The sequence below is a fragment of the Malurus melanocephalus genome, unplaced genomic scaffold (genome assembly GCF_030028575.1).
Source record: "Malurus melanocephalus ecotype Western Australia unplaced genomic scaffold, MMel_1.1 scaffold_46, whole genome shotgun sequence".
NCBI classification, from domain to species: domain Eukaryota; kingdom Metazoa; phylum Chordata; class Aves; order Passeriformes; family Maluridae; genus Malurus; species Malurus melanocephalus.
Window position 1 is genome coordinate 841,291 of NW_026623278.1, and position 21,527 is coordinate 862,817.

Sequence of the window (21,527 nt, forward strand, 5' to 3'; positions counted from 1 at the left end):
ACATTATTTCCAGGTAAAAATATCAAAAGACGTTTTAATAAGCATTAAGAACTTCCTTAATTATTTTCTCAATTATTTTAATGGATTACTTAGGTAGGTGGGTGGTGAGGCTATAATGGCATAGCAAACTGGCAGGCCAGCATGTTGGCATGCATCAGTTTTGGAAAATGGGCAAATTTACTGAGGCATTTTAATTGGGATAACTGAGTAGGATTCTTGATAGTAAAAAAGAAAAAATATCAGTGGAAGTTCAGCATAGCAATATGTTTTAACGCTGTTTCTATCAGGAAGAAATATTGTTTAATAAAATAATGTCATATTGCAGTCTGGTAGCTCAAGATTCAGTAACATTAAAGATTTAAAAGATTTCTGATGTGAAAAGATAAATCCATAATTCTCATARAATAYAAAGAATAGTTTCAAACTGCATAGYTGTTAGTAAAGTACTTTATATAGTACTTTGCTTGGCAGCACTCATTTATTATTTCCTTAAATGGTTAAATCTTGCCGTAATTTAAGACTTTTCACTGACATACGCTTGCCTTTTGGAATTTAATTCTGATAGGTCTTAACAGCATGTTTTGTTTTGCCTTTTGTGTTTTGTTTTCATTGGTGGAGGAAGGAGATGTATGTACATAGGCACATCTTCCAGTTTTATAAATTTAGTCGCAATTGGTTTTAATGGCAGCGGCTGGGAAATTTGGTAGAAATCACATGAGAGAGGCAGGAACATGACAAAAGGCTCCAGCGGAGGAACGTGTGGAGCTCCATGCAKCTTGGTCATTCTGCTTTCCCTCAGCAGGGTGGTACCTCTGCCTCTCCGCTCCTCTGCGTCCTGTGGCGCCAGATGCAGCAGCCCAAGGGGTTACGGCTGAGGGGAGCCAGCTGCGTCTGGCACAGCCTTGGCAGCGGCTGCAGGGAGCACGGTGCCTTGGCTGACAAAAGGTGAAATACAGACCTTGCTCTGAGCAGCCTGAAATGGGAACCAGTTGTGTCAGTCTAAGGCCATCCTTCTCCAGTTACCGTAAACCAGCAGAGGAGCCAAAAGGATAATCCTGCTCTCTCCAAGCTGCTTTTCCTGTTCTGGGCTGCCCACCTCCCTGGATGCTGGCATGGGCGTTCATATGGCTCTTTGGGGAAATAATCAGATTTTAAATAAAGAAAAAAGGGGTGTTGGGGGAGAACGTGTCGCGGAGGCAAGGAACATGTGGTCTGCCTTGGAGGGAAGCCATTCAAGCTGCTTTTTAGAGTGGCAGAGCTGGTAGAAAGTGACATGAGCCCAGCATTAGTCCTGGTGTAAACCTCACTGGTGAAAGCAGAAACTGCTTCGTGGTCTTACGAAAAGGTCCAGAAATGCACTGTTGCTGTCAWAACTGCGGAGTGGTGTCTTGTAACCATTGCAGCTGTGGTAACAGGAGTCTTGCTGTGGGTGATAAGAAAGGCTGGAAATTCTTCTTATCAACCAGGCCTGGAAGCTGTGACCTGCATCAGGATAATGGTCCTGGTGTGGCATGATAAGGTAGGAATCCTGTTCAGTGTTCTGAACCAGGTCTGGCTCACAATGGTCTTCTGGCAATGGTTTGATCTTCTTTTTTTCCCCTTTTTCGTTGCACAACAGAGTTAATGAAGCCGCTGTCAGATGCTGCATGGGCTTCCTCTGTGGGTGGTGCAGCAGCTCGCAAGTCCTGTTGTTCTTTTGCAGTATATTTTGTCACTTTGTTGCAGATCCWGCAGAGGCAGCTAATCAAAGCAGTTGTAGTAGTTTCCAGGCTTCTTGAGGAAGCTTCAGGGAAAATGATCTGGTAGCTCCTGCTTCTGGGAATTACAGTGGTATGGTGCAGCACATCAGCCTATGGAGGAATTTGACACTGACAGACAGCTTTTGTTGGCTACTTGCTGGTTGTGGAYTGCCTGTGTAGTAGTYGTAAGCTCACTGTGGATAGAAGCTYCTAAGGTTGGGAAGATGGAAACTTMTGACTTCTGGCARWAGAAGAAAGCTTCTCTGCCTGCAGTAGGATTGACAGAGGAGACAATCAGAGCCAGCTGAGCTCAGCCATGTTGTGTATGTGAAGAGTAAAATGAGGCTGACTCTTATTTGAGATGATATCAGGATGGAGACAGGGTGCCAGCCTGGTGTACTTGCTGTTGCTGGAGGTTTACTTCTTGTTGGGTATTTGAATCACAGATGTTGCAGATGGACATCTCTGAGTGTTGTCCAGGCCTCATATGTAACCCCTTGGTGTCCATCCATATGGTTTCTGTGACCAGAAACTTGGTGTCCATCCATATGGTTTCCATGATACCACCGAGGTGAACCCAAGTGTGTTAGAAGTGTCTGCACGGCCCTGGTGGCAATGGTGGAGAGCACAAATGGCCAGGTGGTGTTTCTGTCAATCCTGCCAGTGAGGTGGAAATTCCCAGATGGCAGAGGACACATCCATCGGGTCCAAATCTAGYTGTGTGTGTGATGTCACAGGCAAGGCCATAGTGCCCCCTTTGAGGAATAAGGACTGCTGAATAGGAACAGGATTCATGAGATGTAGTGTGGCAGTTTCAGTCTTTGCTGACAATCTCAGTCATCTTTTCTCAAGGGCTTTGAAGCAGCTGCTTAGTGTGAAGGTCCCTAGAATTTGAAGAGAAGTAAAAGCATGGAGAACATCATGGCGGTGTCTGGGGGAAAACATAATTAGAGAAACCTTGCACTTTCTCTATGCAGTCTGCAAGCTTTCAAAATGCTTTAGGGTTACAAACACATGGGGAGACAATGCACACAATGAGGTGCTGCTGTGCACACATGGATGGATGCAGGCTGACAGAGAGGGGCAGTGCATGCAAAGGAGGGGTGGGAGTGCACGGTGCTTTGCCCTGGCATGAGTACTGAGCCTGAGGCGGAATGAGTACTGAGCCTGAGGCAGAACAACAGGAGTAATGCTGTAGTAATCTGCAGCAGACCATCTGGCCACGAAGAAGCAGATGAGGCCTTAAAAGTGACTGCTGAGCACCTTGCTAGTACTGCAGACCATTGTAGTTGGGGATGCAAGCAAGCCAGGATGTTCCTGAAAGTAAATTTCTTGGTGCAGGTGATGTGCTGTSCTGGACTTGCTACATGTGAACAACGAAGGACTGGCTGAATGTATGAAGGTTGGTGACTGCCTTGATTGGTCTTCAAACTATAGAAAAAATGGTTCAGGAAAGCTGTTTTATCTTCCTTGGTGAATGAGAATGGCTCATCATAATGCACAAAACATCTAGCAAGTATGGCAGAGAGCCAGCATGAGTGAGAAGAAGCAAACCATGCCTGGTCAGCCTCTTCTTGTTCTGTGCATGAGAGGACAACAGTGGATATTTTTTACCTTGACTTTAGCAAGACCTTTGGCATCATTTCCCATAGTATCTTCACAGCAGATTGATGAGATAGAAACTTAATAAGTGGGCAGTAAGGTCGGTGGAAAATTTCTTTGACTGCAGGCCCCTAAGTGTTTTGATTGAAAGTGCTAACTCCTGTTGGTGTTCAGTTACTAAGTGGTGTTGCTCAGACATGGATGCTGAGGCTGTTACCAGCATTGTTGCTGTTAAACATCTGGAATATGGGACAGAGTGCACATTCAGCAGGTTTAGAGGAAGCAGTGGGTGCACTGAAGACTGGGCTGTTGTTCAGAGGGATCTAGACAGCAGAGAACTGTRCCAACAGGAGCCTCATGAAATTCAACACAGGCAAGAGCAAACTTCTTCATCTGGAACACAGTAATCCATGGGGTGGTATAGGCTGGGGGCTAACGGGCTGGGAATCAGCTTTGCAGAAAATTTCCTGGGAGTCCTGGTGCCTAACAAGACAGCTATTACTCCATCAATGTGCCCTTTCAGCCAAGAAGGGCAAGCCCATRTTGGGCTGTGTTAGCAGGAATGTGGCCAGCAGGCTGAGTGAACTGATCCTTCCCCTTKGTTCAGCACTTGTRAGACCACATTTGGAGAACCATGYCCAGTTTTGTGCACTCTATTCCAGGGAAGAAATTGATGCATCAAATGAGTCCAGTGAAGGTTCACCAAGGGCTGGAGGATGGAGCACATGGTGTATTGAGGAAAGGCTGAGAGCTGGGTTAGTTCACACAGCAGAGGAGAATGCTCAGTGGCACTCCACTGCTAACTAATGGGAGTGGGTTGGGAAGACAGAGCCAGGCTTTTCTTGGAGATTGCATGGTGACAGCATGAGAAGCAAAGAATGAGAGGCAGCAGACACAAATTGRAACATGAAAAATTCGGATTTGATGCTAAGAAAAATACTTTCCTAGTTAGAGCAGTTAAGCACAGGAGTAAGGTTGTCCAGGGAGGCTGTGAAGTCTCTATTCTTGGAGATTTCACAAAACTTGAGTGGACAAGGCTGAGATCCAARTGGCCCTGCTTTGAGCAGAATGTTGGACTATATAACTTCTGGAAGTTCCTACCAGTGTAAATTATATGAGTGCATGAAACTTGATGGAAGTGAATGTTGTTAAAAATAGCTGTAACTTTTTATTTTGCAGGGGTGGGGTGGGGTATATTTTTTATTTCRTATTTGACTAACCAGCTGTATATCAATAACACATACACACACACATATACACACACAAGATATTCTTGAAACACTGCAGGGAAAGTTGTGGAGACTGGCCAACTAAAAAGCCAAATTGAACAAGAGAAGTTGGGATAACTTCATACAGGTCCCTTGTGTAGGGTGATTAAGTTTTAGAGGCCAAAAGGCATTCAGTGATTATTGACTATGTCTTGTTCAGCATAGTCAATTTACTTTCCACCTTAAAAGTTGGTTTTTTTTTTTCTTGAGGAGTAAGCTTCACCCACCTTGAAGCCAAGAATATTTGGAAGGGTGGGGTGTTTTTTTTCATTTTATACATTGAACATTTTGTGGCAATGTTTTTCTTGGATTTAGTACATTTTTGACTGTAGCACAGTCATTACTTCATTTTTCTAAACATATGTATTTAAAGCCCACAAGGGTCTGTGAAATCTGATACTAAAATAAGACATCGTTTATATAAAAACCATGGTTTCTTTAAGAAACCCATTTTTTAACCTCTACTCTAGAATTCCTTTAATGTGGCAGGAATTCATTTTTTTCCTTTATTTATAGTTTTGTCCTTCATGGCAATTATTGATATTCAAGTAGAAAGTGAAAAATGTACTACTGCTTTTTAATGAAATCAGTTAAAACTATTAAAAGGAAATATTTTATTAAAAGAGAAAAGGAAAAAGAAAGTACACTCTTGAATAGGAAGTAGCTGTCAGAGAGAACTGTGTTATTTAGCCAGTATAAGAATTCGTTACACAAAAAAAGTCAAATAGTTTCTTTTAAGTGGTGTTGAATGAGGAGGGTGTTTTTAGTCCAGGGGACACCTTAGCTGTTATTATTCTCTCTGACACATGCTGATTTCATGTTCTTTTGGGATGACTTTCTTTCTGAAACATTTTTCTTTCAGGATGATTTCAAAAGGTACTCTTTAATATTTGCCTCTGTCTTTCAACAATGCCTTCAAAATGCCCTTTTTTGTTAACATTGCTTTTTCTCTTGTGTTATTTGTACAACATCTACTGAAATGGTAAGGATTCAAAGTGCAGAGATGCATTTACATAGATCCTTTCTTTGAGATTWTTCTTCACAAAGAAGAAAAACCTGTGGGTTTCCTAGGTGTTAGGGAGCACAGAGAAGTGTAAACATTTCCCTATAAAACTTGTATTCTCATTTCCTTTCTGGTTGAGGAATGCTTGTTGCCATATGTGAATATCATTTAAAGAGGTGTCACGGTGTTTCAAACATACTTCACAGAACATTCGAAATATTCAAAGAGACCTACTCACAGGCATGGCTGGCAAAGGGTAATCAGCAAAAATAATGGGTAGGGATATTTGAATTTCAGGAAAACTGTTAATATMTTTCAGTCTGTAGTGTATAATGTGGCATCAGTATGATGGGTTTGTGCTTTTTATTTTCTCTCCTCAGATGTACCTGTCATGCTGAGAGCATTTTGTTTTCAAGATACATTATAAATATTTTCAGGGGAAAATCAATAACAGTAACTCTATAAAATTCTGTTCAGCAACACTTAAATTTTACACAGGTTCTGGAACTTTTATAGGTAAAGGCTTTCTTGTGACAGAAGATGGTAAAAAAAAAAAAAAAACCAAAAAAGAAAGAGCCTGGCTGGCTTAAGGAGTATTGAGATTTGCGGTGAACTTTTCTTCATGGGCCTTTTCATTTTATTGTTTTAGAAGAGTTGTAATAAAGCTCCACTTTCAGCATGGATGAACTCCATTTGTTGTTTTCTTCTGAAACATTACTGTGGCTATTGTCACYAGGTTTGACACCATCAGAAGGTTTCTCAGGCTGCCAGCACCATAAGGTAAAATAGACTTTGCTCTAGATAGGAAAAAGATTTATTACCAGTGTTGTACGATATCRGAACTTCATCTACCTTGGCCTCAGACCACAGAGCACTCGAAAGGTAAGGGTRGAAATGCCAGACTTGACTGAAATGTCTATGAAAGGCCATTGCAYGGAGCAGAGGGCAGAATCAGATGTGTTTTCAGTAATCTTTAACCCTGAGGAAAAAAAGAAACATCAGATATATGATAGTGCTTCAATACAGCTAAAAGGTGAAAAAATGCRTAAGTCTATACCATCACGTGCAAAAGTGAGCCAAACTGTTAGCTACTGAGAGGGAATTAGAATAAAAATTTATGTGTATTCATGCTTGAGAGCTTTGCTTCCCAAGAAAAAAGACTTTGATTGTGTGGTCAGTTAGTCACTTTGTAACTGACTGTGGGTGAATGCAGCCAGTGTGACAAACTCTTACAGAAAAATACAACATTTTTTTTTACCAGCATCCCCTGTCTTCTGTCCTGTTTGTCTTCAGCTAGCAGTTTCATTGGCTTGTCCACCTTAGTTTTGGCATGATGATGTATGGCGAGAGGTTTATTGCGTTTGTGCTTTATTGTGTGTGCTAATACCCTCTAATCACTGCGCACAATGACTGTATCTGCATGTACAAAAGGCCCAGAGGGAGAYTGCTTCATGCAAGAGAATCCTAGGATTAGGTCTTAAGGGTAGTGGCATGAGCTTCAGTATTTGTTTAATATGTATATTATTCACTGAAGAGTTGAATAATATCTGTATACCTCTCTTCCAAGGAGAGACAGTGTTGTTTAATGCTTTAACAGTGGTTTGGTAATGCAGTGTGGAAACCTGTTCTGTGAAAGAAGCTTCACTTCTGACTCCTTCCCTGATTTAAGTTTGCGTCAATTCAAAATGTAAAACTATCTTGGGTTAGTTGGTAAATGAGGTTTCCTGCTGAGAATGCAAAAAAAACCCCAAACCTTTTCATAATACCTAGCCTGAATTTAGGATCCAGRTTGAGTTTTTATATATTATTGCTCCAGATTATTTAATATTTGAAGGACATTGATAAGGTTCAGTTTCTTGATGATATATCACTTTAGTCAACTGTGATTCCAGCTGCCTGTAATTCCGTCAAAGCTGCAAAGGGCAGGGTTCAAATTCATTACCAGCTTCTTTATAGATCTTTATAGATATCTGGTTTAGGTATTTGGGGTTCAGTACTTTGGTTAACTTCMGTGAAAACTTATAGGGACATTCTGCACGTTCATGAGACGGACATTGGGTGTGTATGATAGATGTGCTACATCTGTGTACATGTCTCTGCTGGTCCTTGTTTTTTTCCATCATATGACCAATAATCGTGCCTCTATCTTCATCTGATTTAGAAAATCAGGCAATCTGCATGAGTTTTGTATGAAGCATCAGTAGTACAAATAATAGGTCTTTTCCCCCAGCATCTTGTGGTAGTTATTTGCAATCTGTAAGAGTACAGACAAATGAGCTGGGCTGCTCTGTCTCGTTGCCTGATAGCCTGGCTTGTTTGCTCTGCCCAAGAATAGTGGTTGGTGATATTTGAAGGCTGAAAGTCAGGTACCAYGTGTGAAGCATAAGTAAGACCAGAGATGTAAAAATTTTCTTCAGGGTACTGCCCAAATGAGAACAAAACGGAAGTTAGTTCTGGTTTGCGTGGATAAAAATGATAAAAAATAAACTTATAAAAATAAATTTATTTTAAGAATTGTCTTTTAATCCTTYAAAATACATTTAAAGATTCAAGTAGGAGAGCTTATGTTAGGAATAAACCTTAAGTATAATTTATTCAGACTGTATAAATAGTATTCAACCTGTAAGTACTTCAATTCCTATAAAACTTAAGCAAATAACTTAAGGCTTAAGACTTTATTTATTATGACTTTATTATTTAAATGGTTAAGACTTCAGAACATAAATCGTTTTGACAGTCACGTCAACTGTATGTATTGAGTATTTTCTGTAGTTCTCRTTAGTAGTCCCTTTAAAATTAAAAAGCCAATTGGAAACTCAAAAAGAAAAATGCCTTTTTTTATTGCTCTAATTTATGAATAAGAACTTTGTGTGAGCAGCTGAGATCTTCCAGCTCTGCAGTTTCATTAGACTGTATATATAAAAATAGTAGATGGTTCCCTAGCTACCTACTACCCACATATTAAGAGATGGTTTTATTGTTTAATAAATTATGTTGGATATATGATACTTTGGAAAGTCTCTCCTTTTTTTTTCTTTTATATCCAGCACATCTAGTGTATTTTCATTCAGCATTTAAAAGTCAATCTCTTAATTAAATGGAGGTTCTTTCTAAAAATCATTTGACAGAAATAAGTATGTTTGTAACGATTTAGTAAATATGGTGTCATTGCTATTTTAACATCAGAAAGTATGACATGGATTAATTTCTGTACAATAAGTTAGATAATTGATGGATACATTTCTAGTCTCTGAATAAACAAAAAGTGAAATTACATTAAAGCTCTATTGGCTGATTGGAGTATTTGAATAATTTCAAGCAATAAACAAATCAGCCTTGCAGTAGGAAAACAACTGGAAAAAATCAAAAGCAAGATTTTAATTGATTGTTTAAATCAAGTTTTCTGCTTGATAATTTAAATTGGTTTAGTTAGGATTATCATGTTGAGTCTTAGGATTTTGCTATTGAAAWAAAGATGGCTGAATGCAAATGTACCTGGAATACATAGTCTGTATATGACACTGGCTGGGAAATAAGTATACTGCTTGCAGTCTTCCGGTGTGTTCTGGATTTTCGTGGCCAGGTTTTGATGGTGGGGGGCCACAGGGGTGGCTTCTGTGAGAACCTTCCCTCATGTCCGATGGAACCAATGCCAGCCGGCTCCAAAACAGACCCATCAGCGATGATGATGGGTGCCTCTGGGGTAACAGAGCAAAGGAGAGGGGAAAAGCCCTGCACAACAGCTACAGCTGCAGCGGGGAGTGAGAATAGGTGAGAGCAACAACTCTGCAGACAGCAGCATCAGTGAAGAAGGAGGAAGTGGAGATGCACCAGATGCTGGAGCAGAGATTCCCCTGCAGCCCATGGTGAAAACCATGTTTATGAAGGASTGCACCCTGTGGAAGGGACCGAGGCTGGAGCAGAAGGGTGTCAAAGCTGCTGGGGAGGAGGTAGAGAAATCCATGAGTGAAATTAAGCCCAGGAAGGAGGACAAGGTGGAGAGAAGGAAGATGTTTTAAGGTTGGGGTTTAAGGGGAGTGATAAAGCAGCTTTGGTGGGCATGATGTCCAGCCAGGGTCAACTGATTGGTTTGTTCAGACTAACTCGAAGCATTTATTGCTGAAAAAGTTGTAGGTGGTTGGCAGGAAATCTTGCCGTCATCAACTTTTTTTTCCACTATTTACCTGTGTTCGCTGCTTCCATCTGTGCCAAGGGAAGGATCCTATGCCTGTGCCATTTGAGAATAATAAAATGTCTGGGTCTTTTTTTCAGTCTTCAATTCACTGGACGTCTCTTGATTATTCCTGTTGGGCCCAGGCTGGTAGAATTTGTCTTGGCCCCAGCACTAAGAGCTGCTGCAGCACTGCCAGCTCAGTCAAGCCTGGTTGTGGGAGGAGAGCAGCTCTAGACTGGTCAGTGCAGTTTGCCTGTCATCTTCATAAATAGGACAGCTTTATTCTTTTCTTGGTATAGCTGCTTAGGTTCCTGGTGGTTTTCTGTGTTGCTCCTGAGCTAGGTCACGGCTACAATCTTGTGATTCAGGCTGGGACATTTTGCTGGCACTTGACAGCAGGACTGTAGGAACATGGYTCCTTGAAGATTGTGAGAAAGCTTTTAAGAGGGAGCCAAAGGGCTTCATCACACCAGGCAAGCAGTGCTGTGTGCAACACTTCAGCAGGCAGTGCACGTTTAGATATTGAGTCAATTTTCCAGCATTTCTAGCTGCTGTGTATGTTGGAACAAGTTTTCATACACAGGGTGTGTGATTAACTTCAGCCTTAACCAAAATTTCGATTTATTGAAGASATAAAGCATCACATTTGCAGTGCTGGATGTATGCTCAAGAGATCATTCAATACAAACACTGGGACGGGTTCCAATCAATGTATCAGCCAGGAGTGGTGTGTGCATGATCTTCTGATGAAGGTCATTTTACAATCTCCCCTGCTCTGTTCTGGTGTTGATTAAAACATCAGCACCTACATTCACACTTTTAAGCTCTGTGAACTTTCCTTTTCCTCCCCCAGTGGCCATGAAGAGTGTTCATCTCCATTGACTTCATCAGCTTTTTGTATATTTCCGGAAAATTACAATTATGCCTTCTTTTCCATTTACTGTACCACACAAGTGGGTTTTCTACAGCTTTCCTCGATAAGTTTTATTTTCTTTATCTGTTTTCACTCAGAAATTGGCGTAACTTACATATATTATGAACTTATTGTATTGTCTGTGACTTCAAGTCATGACTAGAAATTAGTTCTTAAGCCTCTTGGTTTTACTTTGTTTCTAGCAGTGAGTGAAAATTGTTGCTCCCTTGTGACTATGTACAAATGTGTATAAAAAGAGATGATTCAAGCAAATAAATGCTGAATAAATTTATGATACCTAGGTGCTTCTCTTACAGCAGTAATCATTAGATTTGGAAACATATCAGGAAAAGGAGGGGGTTACACTGCGTACAGTAGGGCTGAGTGGCTGAAATGCTGGTGTCTTGTCTGCAAAGTGTCAGGGAACTTTCACCGTCTGCCRCAATATATTGCTTGGACAAGGCAGCTTTAGTCAATTTATTTTCCATATTTAAAACATCCCTTTTTCTGCCAAGATCATAATTTTTGTCTCTTGGCAGGCAGTCTAGCAAAGACCATTAAAATTATATGCCTGACTGTAGATGTTTTCATGGTTTTTCTTATAGAACCATGTGTTTGAGAAGTTTACAGTATAAAAATGAGTAGAGTTTTACTGGTGTTTTTACAAATTTTTTATAGAGTTTTGGGGAGGGTGGCAGAGGAGGAAGTAGCCCAAATCTGTACTTCCCCTACATGTTTTAGCAGAAATTGGTGTGTGGAAACTCTGTAACTGAGTCTGGCATTTCGATTTAGGTGACACCGGCTGCGTGACCAGTAGAGGGAGCCCAGAATCGCTAAATGTTGGAGCTATTTTTGACTGGGGGAGTTGGGGGTGCAAAGTTTGATTTGGTAATGTACAGGAATTTTGAAGGGATGCACTGAGTGCTACCAGCTTATAGYGATTTTGGAAAAGAGAATTAATGAAACATTGAAATGCCTGATGTCTGTTAAATGGTTGAATTGTACTAGCAATCTTTATATTGGAAGGTTAATGAGTGTTTTGTTTTCTTTTCTTTCCTATATTGCTGGTTGTTGTCGCACTATAACATCACCGTTGCAGAAAGTAAGTAACTTTTCACATTTTAAACATATTTGAAAGGGGGAGGAAGGGTATATTGCTTGTTTGTGTGTATAGATGTATATGTATATAAAATAAACAAACAAGCAGAAAAATACCAGTCTTAAAGACATATTGCTACAGATTGTAAATTCCATATATGAATGACTTCTAGAATATCASAGTGGTTTAAAGCAGTCTCACCCAGATGATGATAAATAGTATGAAAGTTCTGCATCTGAAGACTGTAAATGGTAAACGTATTTATTGTGTGCAGAACTGTGGCAATAAAACTTGCAGCATATCGATTTAAAATATATTGTGGCTCTAAAAATTCACAGATATCAAGTTGCAAAGTAGAATATTATTGTATCCAATTTCATTTAACTGAATCAAAGTTGAACTGMTTTGGAGCGTTTCAAGAACTTAGGTCAAGCTGTGCCATTTTTGATATTCAGAGATACTCAGGCTTGCATTTGGCAGGCCTTGACTGCTGTATTAATACATGCCAGGAGCTCTGAGCAGAAGGAACATTTCCTCAGGCTGTAGGAGAATTTAGAAAGCACAGAATAAGTAGTACAGATCCCTCAGAAAGTGCTTTATCATTCAGACATCAGTCTGTATCATGGGACCTTTGATTGCTGGCTTTTTGAACCTCAGTCCCCTGTGTTGTGATAGCATGTGTCACAAGCATTTCCAGCATCAGTTGTGGGTAACGCTCGGGAATTTTAATACAGTGTTTTAAGGAAGCCAGTCCTGACAGAAGAATAGGCAAGTYACTGGTTAATATGAGTCAAAATCACACTTATGAAGGACGCCATGGAACTTCAGTTTGATCTGTTCGCTCAAAATAAATTCCACCCTTCAGTGTATCCAGATTATTTTCATTTGCAACTGAAGTGTGTCCTGTGTGGTTTGTTTTGTGCCCCTTACAGTCATGCCCAAGTCCTGTTTTTAAGAAGGGTGGATGTGGCCCTTTGGTTGCATGCCATTAGGGGTTGCAGATATGTGCAAGGAGCAAGCGTAGCAGWAGTTAAAGTACTTCTTGGCTCAGTAGCCGATACGGGTTTCTTTGTAAGTCAGAGAGTAGTTTCTATTGTCCACTTGCCAGTTGTCTAGACTTTGAAGATTAAGATATCTGCTGTGAGCACAGTAGTGATCRTGAGATGTTGCCAAATCCTCTGTTTTGGGTTCATTCATCCTGTATCATTTTAATTGCTTAATGATATCTAAAAATAAGTRTGGAGTCCAGAGTATCTCCATCCGAATAGGAAGAGAATACAAATCGTGCATACATGCACACACAGTTTTGTTTCTTATTGACATACCAAGTTTGTGTTCTGCTGCAGAGTCAGCGAGTTCTTTCTGTCTTGCAGAGAAAGCCTTAATCGGTGATAATGTTTCACTGAAAAGATCCAAGTCTGAGAGAGTTGAAATTGCTTCAYGTTATGTACGTTAACATATGGAAGAAATTACACAACCATAACTGCTGTATTAAATGCTTTTTGTCTTTGCTTGTCAAGCATTAATACAGTAAGGAAAATGTGTAAAGAGAAGTATCCTACATATTACAAAAGCGTTTAAGTAATCGTTAAACTCAATGAGCTCTCTTCATGTTCTCTGTCCCACTGCTAGCAGTATCATTTTATTTCCAACATATTTTRGGTTGTATTTTGTTGAAGTATTATATCAAAACCAAATGTGGAGCTAGTTTTATTTGCAGAGAAGAAAAAGAAACAACAAAAACTTTGTCAGAATTTTCATGTTGCRTGATCGTGTTTAGAATACTCATAAAATAAATGCCTATTACATATATCTGATGTGTTTATCAATAAGCTACAGTTTTACCTGCAATTTTTTATTTTAGATGCAGTACTATGATACATTAGGTGACCTGTAGCAAATAAATTATAAAAGACAGGACTTCCTGGCCTCAGGATACTTCATAGTTTAATTTTTACCGGGAGAGCAATTACCACACTATCGATCTTGCCATTAAAATAATAATAATACATGTACAGTATGGATGAATTTTGCTGTAACAGAGCCATGAAAATAAACAGGAAGCATAACCATGTGAAACATAACAATTTCAATCCTGTTTCACTTATTAAAAAAAATCAGACATGCAATTTTTAACCAAGATTGGATGTTGTGTTATAACACCGCAGAATAAAGAGTAGCTTCTGATGAACTTTGAAGCCCTGTTCCTGGTTTATAGTTGAGTATATAATTAATCCTGAAATACTTAGCAACACACTTAATTTAATGCACAGGCATTGTTCCACTTAACCAAGTGGAATATATTTACGTGGCTGAAGATAAGCGTGCGTGCAGACTGGGGACCCCAGGGAAGAAGCACAGTTTCAGATTCAGTCCCTGAGTACACCGTGCACATTAGCCATTAAACGGGGACAAAGATGGGAGAGTACATCTATAGATCTTGTACTTCAATTTTTATATTAAAACTAAATAAAATAATTTATGTCTGCCTTCTTTCCCCCCACTTTTTAGATCAACTTTTCAGAATAGTATACGTATAACGAAGGTAGAAATATTTGCTTCATTTTCTGTTGTAAACATGTATATACTACAAAAATATCTCTGTCCAAATACTCATTTTTTTTCTTAATGTGTTGTGTTTCTTTTTAAATAGTCCTTTAATAYGCATTCCACAGTGGTATTACAATAACTACCTTTAGTAGGTCAGTCTCTTAATCTCTAAAACAGTTCTAATTAGAAAAGATAGTGCTTCATAAAAGGTACAAATGTGCTTATATTTACATATAATAATGCATGCTGACCATGTTGAGCCAGAAGGAGGCTTTACTATATATCACTTTTAATTTTAAATGTGTTCTTTCTGGGCTCTTTATTATTCTTTTGTTGCCTTTCATCCTATGGGATGCAGCTGCCCTTGAACTTGGTACTGTTTTGATCATTCATGTGCAGCAGCCACATTGTCTGTAACATTTTAAAAATGAGGCTTCATGGYGTTATTTATGAAGTAATTTCACATAAATATTTGGACTTTGGTTCTTTCAGAATGTGGAGCTGGTTGCTGTATGAAGAAAAGCATAATTATAATTCACAGACTTTTTGCCTCAAGCCTAGGGGACAGATGCATATGATTAAGTTTGAAACTGGCCTGTTATTGTAATGTAGATGTTTTCAGGGTTGAGAGAATTAAAAAAAAAAGAAGTTGGGGGGGTGGGCAAAAAAAAAAAAAAAAGCCAGGCAAGCATGAGTTTTTTAAAAAAATAGACAGAGAGAATAGTTTTACAAGAGGCACTCAATCTTAGACTGCACAATTTTATTTTTCAGTGGAACCTCTCCATTAGCTTGCCTGAATGCAATGCTTCACACTAACACTCGTGTAGGTGATGGAACATTCTTCAAAATCCCTGGGAAATCAGGACTCTATGCTCTCAAAGTAAGTTTAAATTTTGTGTATGGATTGTACATATAGCTATTAATTCATTTTATGAATGTCTCARTAGATATAAAGGTAAACAGATCTGATTCTTTGGAGAGGAAATGACCTGATAGTCCTTCTAACTGCTTTCAGATGTCTTTTAAAAGGATTTATAATGAAAGTAAATATTGAATGTTTTGTCCTAGAAAGCATATACATGTTCTCGAATTTGGCACATGGTATAAAAACCACGTAGCTTAGTTAAAATGCTGCTTTTTCAGAGTTGTTCACAGTAAGGCCTTTGTTTTATGAGCAGTGAGCTCAAGAGGATCACTGACTTTCTAATTAAGTAATTGTATTAATGTTTGATTTTTGAATAGTGAAAAATTATTTGCAAGTCTAATATAAATCAGCTTTTAATTTATAGGTTGCATCATTGCTTTTGAGAAGGAATATAATTATAGTAATAGAATTTTGCCTTTATGCTATKTATATCCCTTTTTATTCTGTTTTGGAATGAACAAGATGTTTACTGTGGGTGGGAATTTTTTCTTGTTATACATGATCAAACTTTAGAGGGTTTCACAATAGGATTGGAAGAATGTAAGGCAGAGATGAGAAACAAGAAAGGGAGATTATCTGCTTGGCAGTCTAAATGTAGTCAACTAAAATTTTGGGCTGGGGCTAAGGATCTTTTGTAATTTATGACAGATGTATTTGATGTAAGGGTATAAAAWTATAAAAATATATAAATTTRTCTGCTCCTGCTAACTAAAAATCCTGTACCTGAAATTGAATTAATAGTTTTCAGAAGCTCTCTTTCCTAATTTACTAGAACAAATGCTGTTGTTTTTCTTTAAATCGGGAGATATTCTTGGCACAATTCCAGGAATTCACAATCACTCCCGTGCTTGTGAGCTCCAGGTTGCTTCAGCTATTTGAATTCAGGAAACAGGCAAAGGCAGAAAAGAAACATTAAAGGATTTGTGTTTTGCTTCAGTGTTATAGACACTCAACTGGAAAACTAGGATTTTTAACAGCCACACAAGTCTGTGTCTGTTGAAAAAAAGAAAAGAAAAAGAAGAAAAGTGGAATATCTTGCATTTTATTTGGCTTCTTCGGTTTTAAAAAGAGCATGTTACGACTTCTCAAAAAAGCTTTTTTTGCTTTTGGTTTGCAAGTTTTTTCATGAAAGTCTGTTTTTTATGGCTCTTTCTAAAGTAACTCACAAGCATATTTTATTTCATTCTTTTTTTAATGTAAGCATGAGAGTACACTGCAGTAATCTATTTTCGGAGATGCAGCAGGATCATGATTGATTTTTTTCTTGTTAATTTTATTTTTATTTTTATTTTTTAACTGTAGAAAGAAGAATCAACATGCCCTACTGATGGAACATTGGATTTAGGATGTGAATCTGAGTTAGATGGCACTGACATGGCTGAGACAAACAATAATAATGGAGAAGAAAATGGTGGTAGGTGATTTAATCTTAATATTAGAGGGCATATTTTGGGAAAAGACAAAGTATTGTTTTCTTCAGATTTTTGTGCTGTAACTTCTAAGCAGTATAAATAATATTTTGTACTCAGTGGAACTACTTTGAGTGATTCCCTCTCTTGTTTTGGCCTCATGAAGAAATCAGGAACACTAAATGCCTCTATTTGACTTAGGGTTTTAAAGACAATAGTACTGTTGGGTGTGTTGTCAGTAGGCAATTTTTTGGCTTGCAGTTTTTTTTGTTCAGGGCCCAAAGCTAAAGAATAATTTGCCTTTACKGGGCTTCAGACTTGCAGCTGTCAGATTCAGACATTTCATTGATCTCAGGGCGGACATGTGGGGTTGGTCCCTCGGTAGAGTTCTGGGCAGAGGACAAAGGTTTATGGTTYTTTTTTTTCAGGCAGAGGTACTCCTGTGTACTATCCTGACATAAAGACATGTTGAAGTATCAAATGCTGTGCTTTTCTTTTTTTCTCTAAGATAAAGGCAAACTGAAATATTGAAATAACTTAAAACTGGCAAACTTACAAATATATATTTTTTTTCTTTTTGAGAGTTAATAGTCAGTCATAAAGAAAACACCAGTCACCTAAAATTACTTGACAGTAAGTGACAGAAGTGAATGTTATTCTTATTGCAGCTACATTCAGGTAATGATTATGAAGTGAATGCAGCTACATTCAGGTAATGATTATGAAGTGAATGCAGCTACATTCAGGTAATGATTATGAAGTGAATGTTTTATTAAAGAAAAAAAATCCAACTGTCCAGGCTTTTAAAATAAACATTTCCTTGATCAGTTCTCTTTTGCTACCCCATCACAATATGTCCCACTGCTGGACTGCAGTCTGCTGTTTTGGCTTACTTGGTGAGACGGTGTCCTGTTTACAGCTGGGACTTGAAAAGGCTCAGCTCATGTTGTTCTGCCACAGACTTCCTTTTTTAACTTGAGCAACTCACTTAGCTCCCTGCCTGCACCTTGACAGGACYGATACTGCATTGAAAAATCATTAAGTGTTCAGTGATAGGAGTAACAGAATTATCCAAGACATGTTGCTGTGGGTCTATCTGCGACTGAAGTTTTGAAGATCTGTGGAAACAAAAGTCAGGAGTTATTAAATGTCTGTGCTTCTTCATTCTCTTTGATATATTATGTCTATAAGTTAACAGACTCTGCATGTGCAGTGGTTTTATGCTTATGTAGTGTATGCTACATRTGTAATGAACTTACATGCTTCTAGTTCTTTACCAATTCCTGTTTGATACTYAGAAAATTTGCTGATGCACAGTTCCTCAAATTGCAGGAAAAAAAGAGCAGTAAAAAGCAGTGTAAATACAATTGCAAATACAAAGCAAACGTTGATATTACTTGTTATAAACAAAAATCATGGCAAAAAATAGGATCAATTATTTAGGAGTGTTAAGATGTAAAGAGAATGTTATAGAATGTAAATAGGATGTCATCATTCCAGAGGTAGAAAATTGCTGGATTTTGACTGGAAGTAGGCTTTATGCTATTTTCACAGTCATAGTAATAAAAGTAATTATAACACTTGTGATAACATAGAAGAGAAGCTGCAAAAATTTAACATTTTGAAGTATTTGGAATAGAGTGTTAAATTWCACCTAAACCTAGGTTTTAAAGATGAGAGCTTTTCCTCATGTGTCATCTTTAACAAATCTTGGAAAACTGCAATATATTTAACTTTTTGAAAACAAGACATTTTCATTTCTCTTTGTCATGCAATGGATATGAATGGATATATTAAAAAAAAAGTGAATGGGATGGCAATAGTGAGTCTCTGTTGCATATAGAAAGGCCAGTGCTGGATATGATCAATTAAGAATTTAAGTCAGCACATATTTCATAAATACCATATCAGTCAGCTAATACAGAATTTTGTATTATAATTTTGTTAAACGTGTTTGATAATAGCTGTTCTTGAGATTGTAAGTTTTGTTTTTAAAGATATCAGTTATGTACACTTAGAATTCTGATTTCATTTTCAGTATAGAAGGCTTGTCTTAAAAATAGGACCATGCCCAATAGATATGGCCAGTTTTTAGTGGATTGAAATTACAAATTTTTTAATCTGTAAAGGCGTAGGAATCACCATCCACAGTAGGCATTTACTCTGGAGGGTGCGATTTGACCACTCTTCATTCAATACTTTTTTTCTGTCAATACTTTTTGAAAACTATGTAATCAATCTTAAATTTATTTGTAATAAATAATAATTTTGAGACTTCTCTTGATAGCCTTGTAAATTATTACAGCTGAACAGCACGAATTTTTTTAGACTTTCAAGCAAGGAAAAAAGGTCACATGCAGCAGAAGTATGTATTCAATAAATCATTATATCTGAAAAGCATTTAAGGATCACAACAGAAAATAAATTGAACATGAATGAGATACACTTGCTAATTAGTCCAATGCATTTCTTAGACTATAATTCTGATAGCACTGATTAAAGAATATGGGCACAGATTTTCCTTAGGGTATAGCACTAGTTAAATGATTACCACTGTATTGCATTCATTATAGCTGTAAGAAGGAATTAAAGTAAACAGGAAAGGATTTAGAAAAGACATATAAGAAGTCTTTGAGTGACATATAAGAAGTCTAAGAGTGAACAAATGCCTCCTTTGTTCTGGGGGATTTAACAGGCATGGTCTCACTAGTTTATCAACGGTGAGGTGGTGACTTGATCRGTTTGTAAATATTTGAGAAAATGTATTTCTATAGAAAATATTCGGTCTAACAGATCAATTGCACTTTTCACACTAAAGCTGGATTTTTTTTGCTTTCCAGGAAATTATTCTGTGGCACAAAAGTAACATTTAATTCAGTGGAAAAAGTGCTTTATGTAATTCTTGTCTTTTAGAATATGTGTGATACATATGAGGATGGTCATTGCTTGCACATTGAATTCTTAATTGCCTAATGAATTGCATTTTTATTTGCTCATTTCCACTGTGATGGAGTCCAGAAGCCCCAGTTCTGACAGAGTGATCAGAAATTTAGCAAGAGTTTTAAAAATGCCTTTTTATAAATGTAGCTGGAAGCAAAAGGAGGAAACTGTAAGCAACAGCCTCAGCCCATTTGTGGGCTTTTAGACAATAGTCTTTYGGAATAAAAAGTACCAACTGACACCCAAACAGAGAAGAATCACATCTTTCCTCAGCAGGTGCATTTTTCACAATATAAATGCAGGCTACTGAACGATTATATCAACATAATAATATAAAAATTCGTGATGATTATAAACACATGACTTTGAAAAAGCTGTTACACGACATCTGTATTGCTAAGTGGACAAGTGGAATGGTCACACCTAAGGATTTTGCAGATGCTGTGGAGAATTTTTCTTTCCCCATCTTCTCCAAAGACATATGTTAAAGAAACTCTTTGTGCTACAGTTGATTTTGTTTAGAATAGGATTTCTAATAGAAGCTCTGTAGCAGCCTCATATCTTTAAAATTCCATTTCACTCAAATACAGGGGTAGCATGTAAAGATGCTGTCGGTAAAAGAATTAAAATCCCAATTACTGTTGCCTGGGAAAATGATGACTATAATATCCTTTTGCCCATCAATAGGATGTGCAGTTCTCAAAAAGCATTTGTCCCTAGGGTTTCTGAAGCCAGGGCTAATCCATCAGCCACGGAGTGCAGTTGATTAAAAATTGTCTTCACGGGAGCCAATGGAATGCAAAATGATGTAAGTGCGGAGGAGACAGCAATTCCTGCTATTCCCTCCCCATCCCAACCCAAACAGGGCTTCTGATGTGCGCCCAAATACGAGCAGCATATGCCTCCTCTTGAGACGCTTCAGTTTTCAGCACTTCCTAGAAGTGCATGTTCTTCAGCTGTGAACAGGAAATGGCAGASTTAATTCCTTAGGCAGTTTTCTTAGAGATAGTTGACAAAATGATGGACAGCAGAGAATCCGGTTCATGCTGAATCCTGAAATTGTGCTTTGTAGCTACTGCGTTGTTGTACACGTTGTGCTTTTTGGACTAGGAAAACCCTAGGATAACTCTGTAGCAAGGAATGTATATTCACCACTGTTTGAAACCCAAATCCACATTTGGATATTCAGTTCCTTTCCAGGAATGGAATTTCATGGAAACTGTTACTATTAGCATCTTGTCTCTTGGGATGATTTTACTGGAAATGTTTGTGACATTTGGCAMCACCTGGATGTGAGATAGACTCTTCTAAAAGCRAAAGAGCAGCAATGGAGTGGCAGCRCAAACATAAGRGTTYTGGGTGACACATCAGCAAGAGATGGTTTTTAACTTTGCTTTAGATATTTTTGTGTTTGTTGTTGTTTCATCTCCCTGCAACTACAAAATAAAAACACGGGACCCGGGATTGAGCTTRACTTCTTTTGTTTCATTACCGCTTGAAGGGAGTAACAAGAATGARAGAAGATAATGTGGAGCTGGAGGATGTTTCTCATCTGCTTTTTTTTCCTGTACAGTAGTTAATGAGGCCTAAGAAATTGGTGGCTTAGTGATGACAGGCTGTATATTTTTAGTAGAAAATGTTGACTTGCTTTGGAATTAGGATTCACGGTTTTGTAAGCTTTGTGAAATGTTTGGGCTCAAAAGCATGCTGTGAATATAATGGGATTCAGTGCAAGCTATGAAGCTGGTGTGGTATTTGATACCATTTTCCAAAAAAATACTATTCAATACTATTTATTAATTCATAGTGCTAGTATTGCTTTTCAAGAAGAATATTGCAGTCACTGTAGTACCCTTGATGTATACATCTGTTTTTGCTTGCTTTGGCAAACTCGCACAATTAACT

The 21,527-nt window shown here is 38.1% G+C and overlaps 1 protein-coding gene across 1 annotated transcript in view; it reads left to right on the top strand.

Moving 5' to 3' along the window:
• Positions 1–9,252: 9,252 nt before the first annotated feature.
• Positions 9,253–21,527, top strand: part of ASXL3 (ASXL transcriptional regulator 3) — a 69,584-nt gene continuing 57,309 nt past the window's right edge. Inside the window, exons 1-4 of the mRNA XM_057365034.1 lie at positions 9,253–9,383; positions 12,731–12,869; positions 15,073–15,228; positions 16,576–16,687. Coding sequence (XP_057221017.1) covers positions 9,253–9,383; positions 12,731–12,869; positions 15,073–15,228; positions 16,576–16,687 — 538 coding nt within the window. The remainder of the gene's footprint in view (positions 9,384–12,730; positions 12,870–15,072; positions 15,229–16,575; positions 16,688–21,527) is intronic.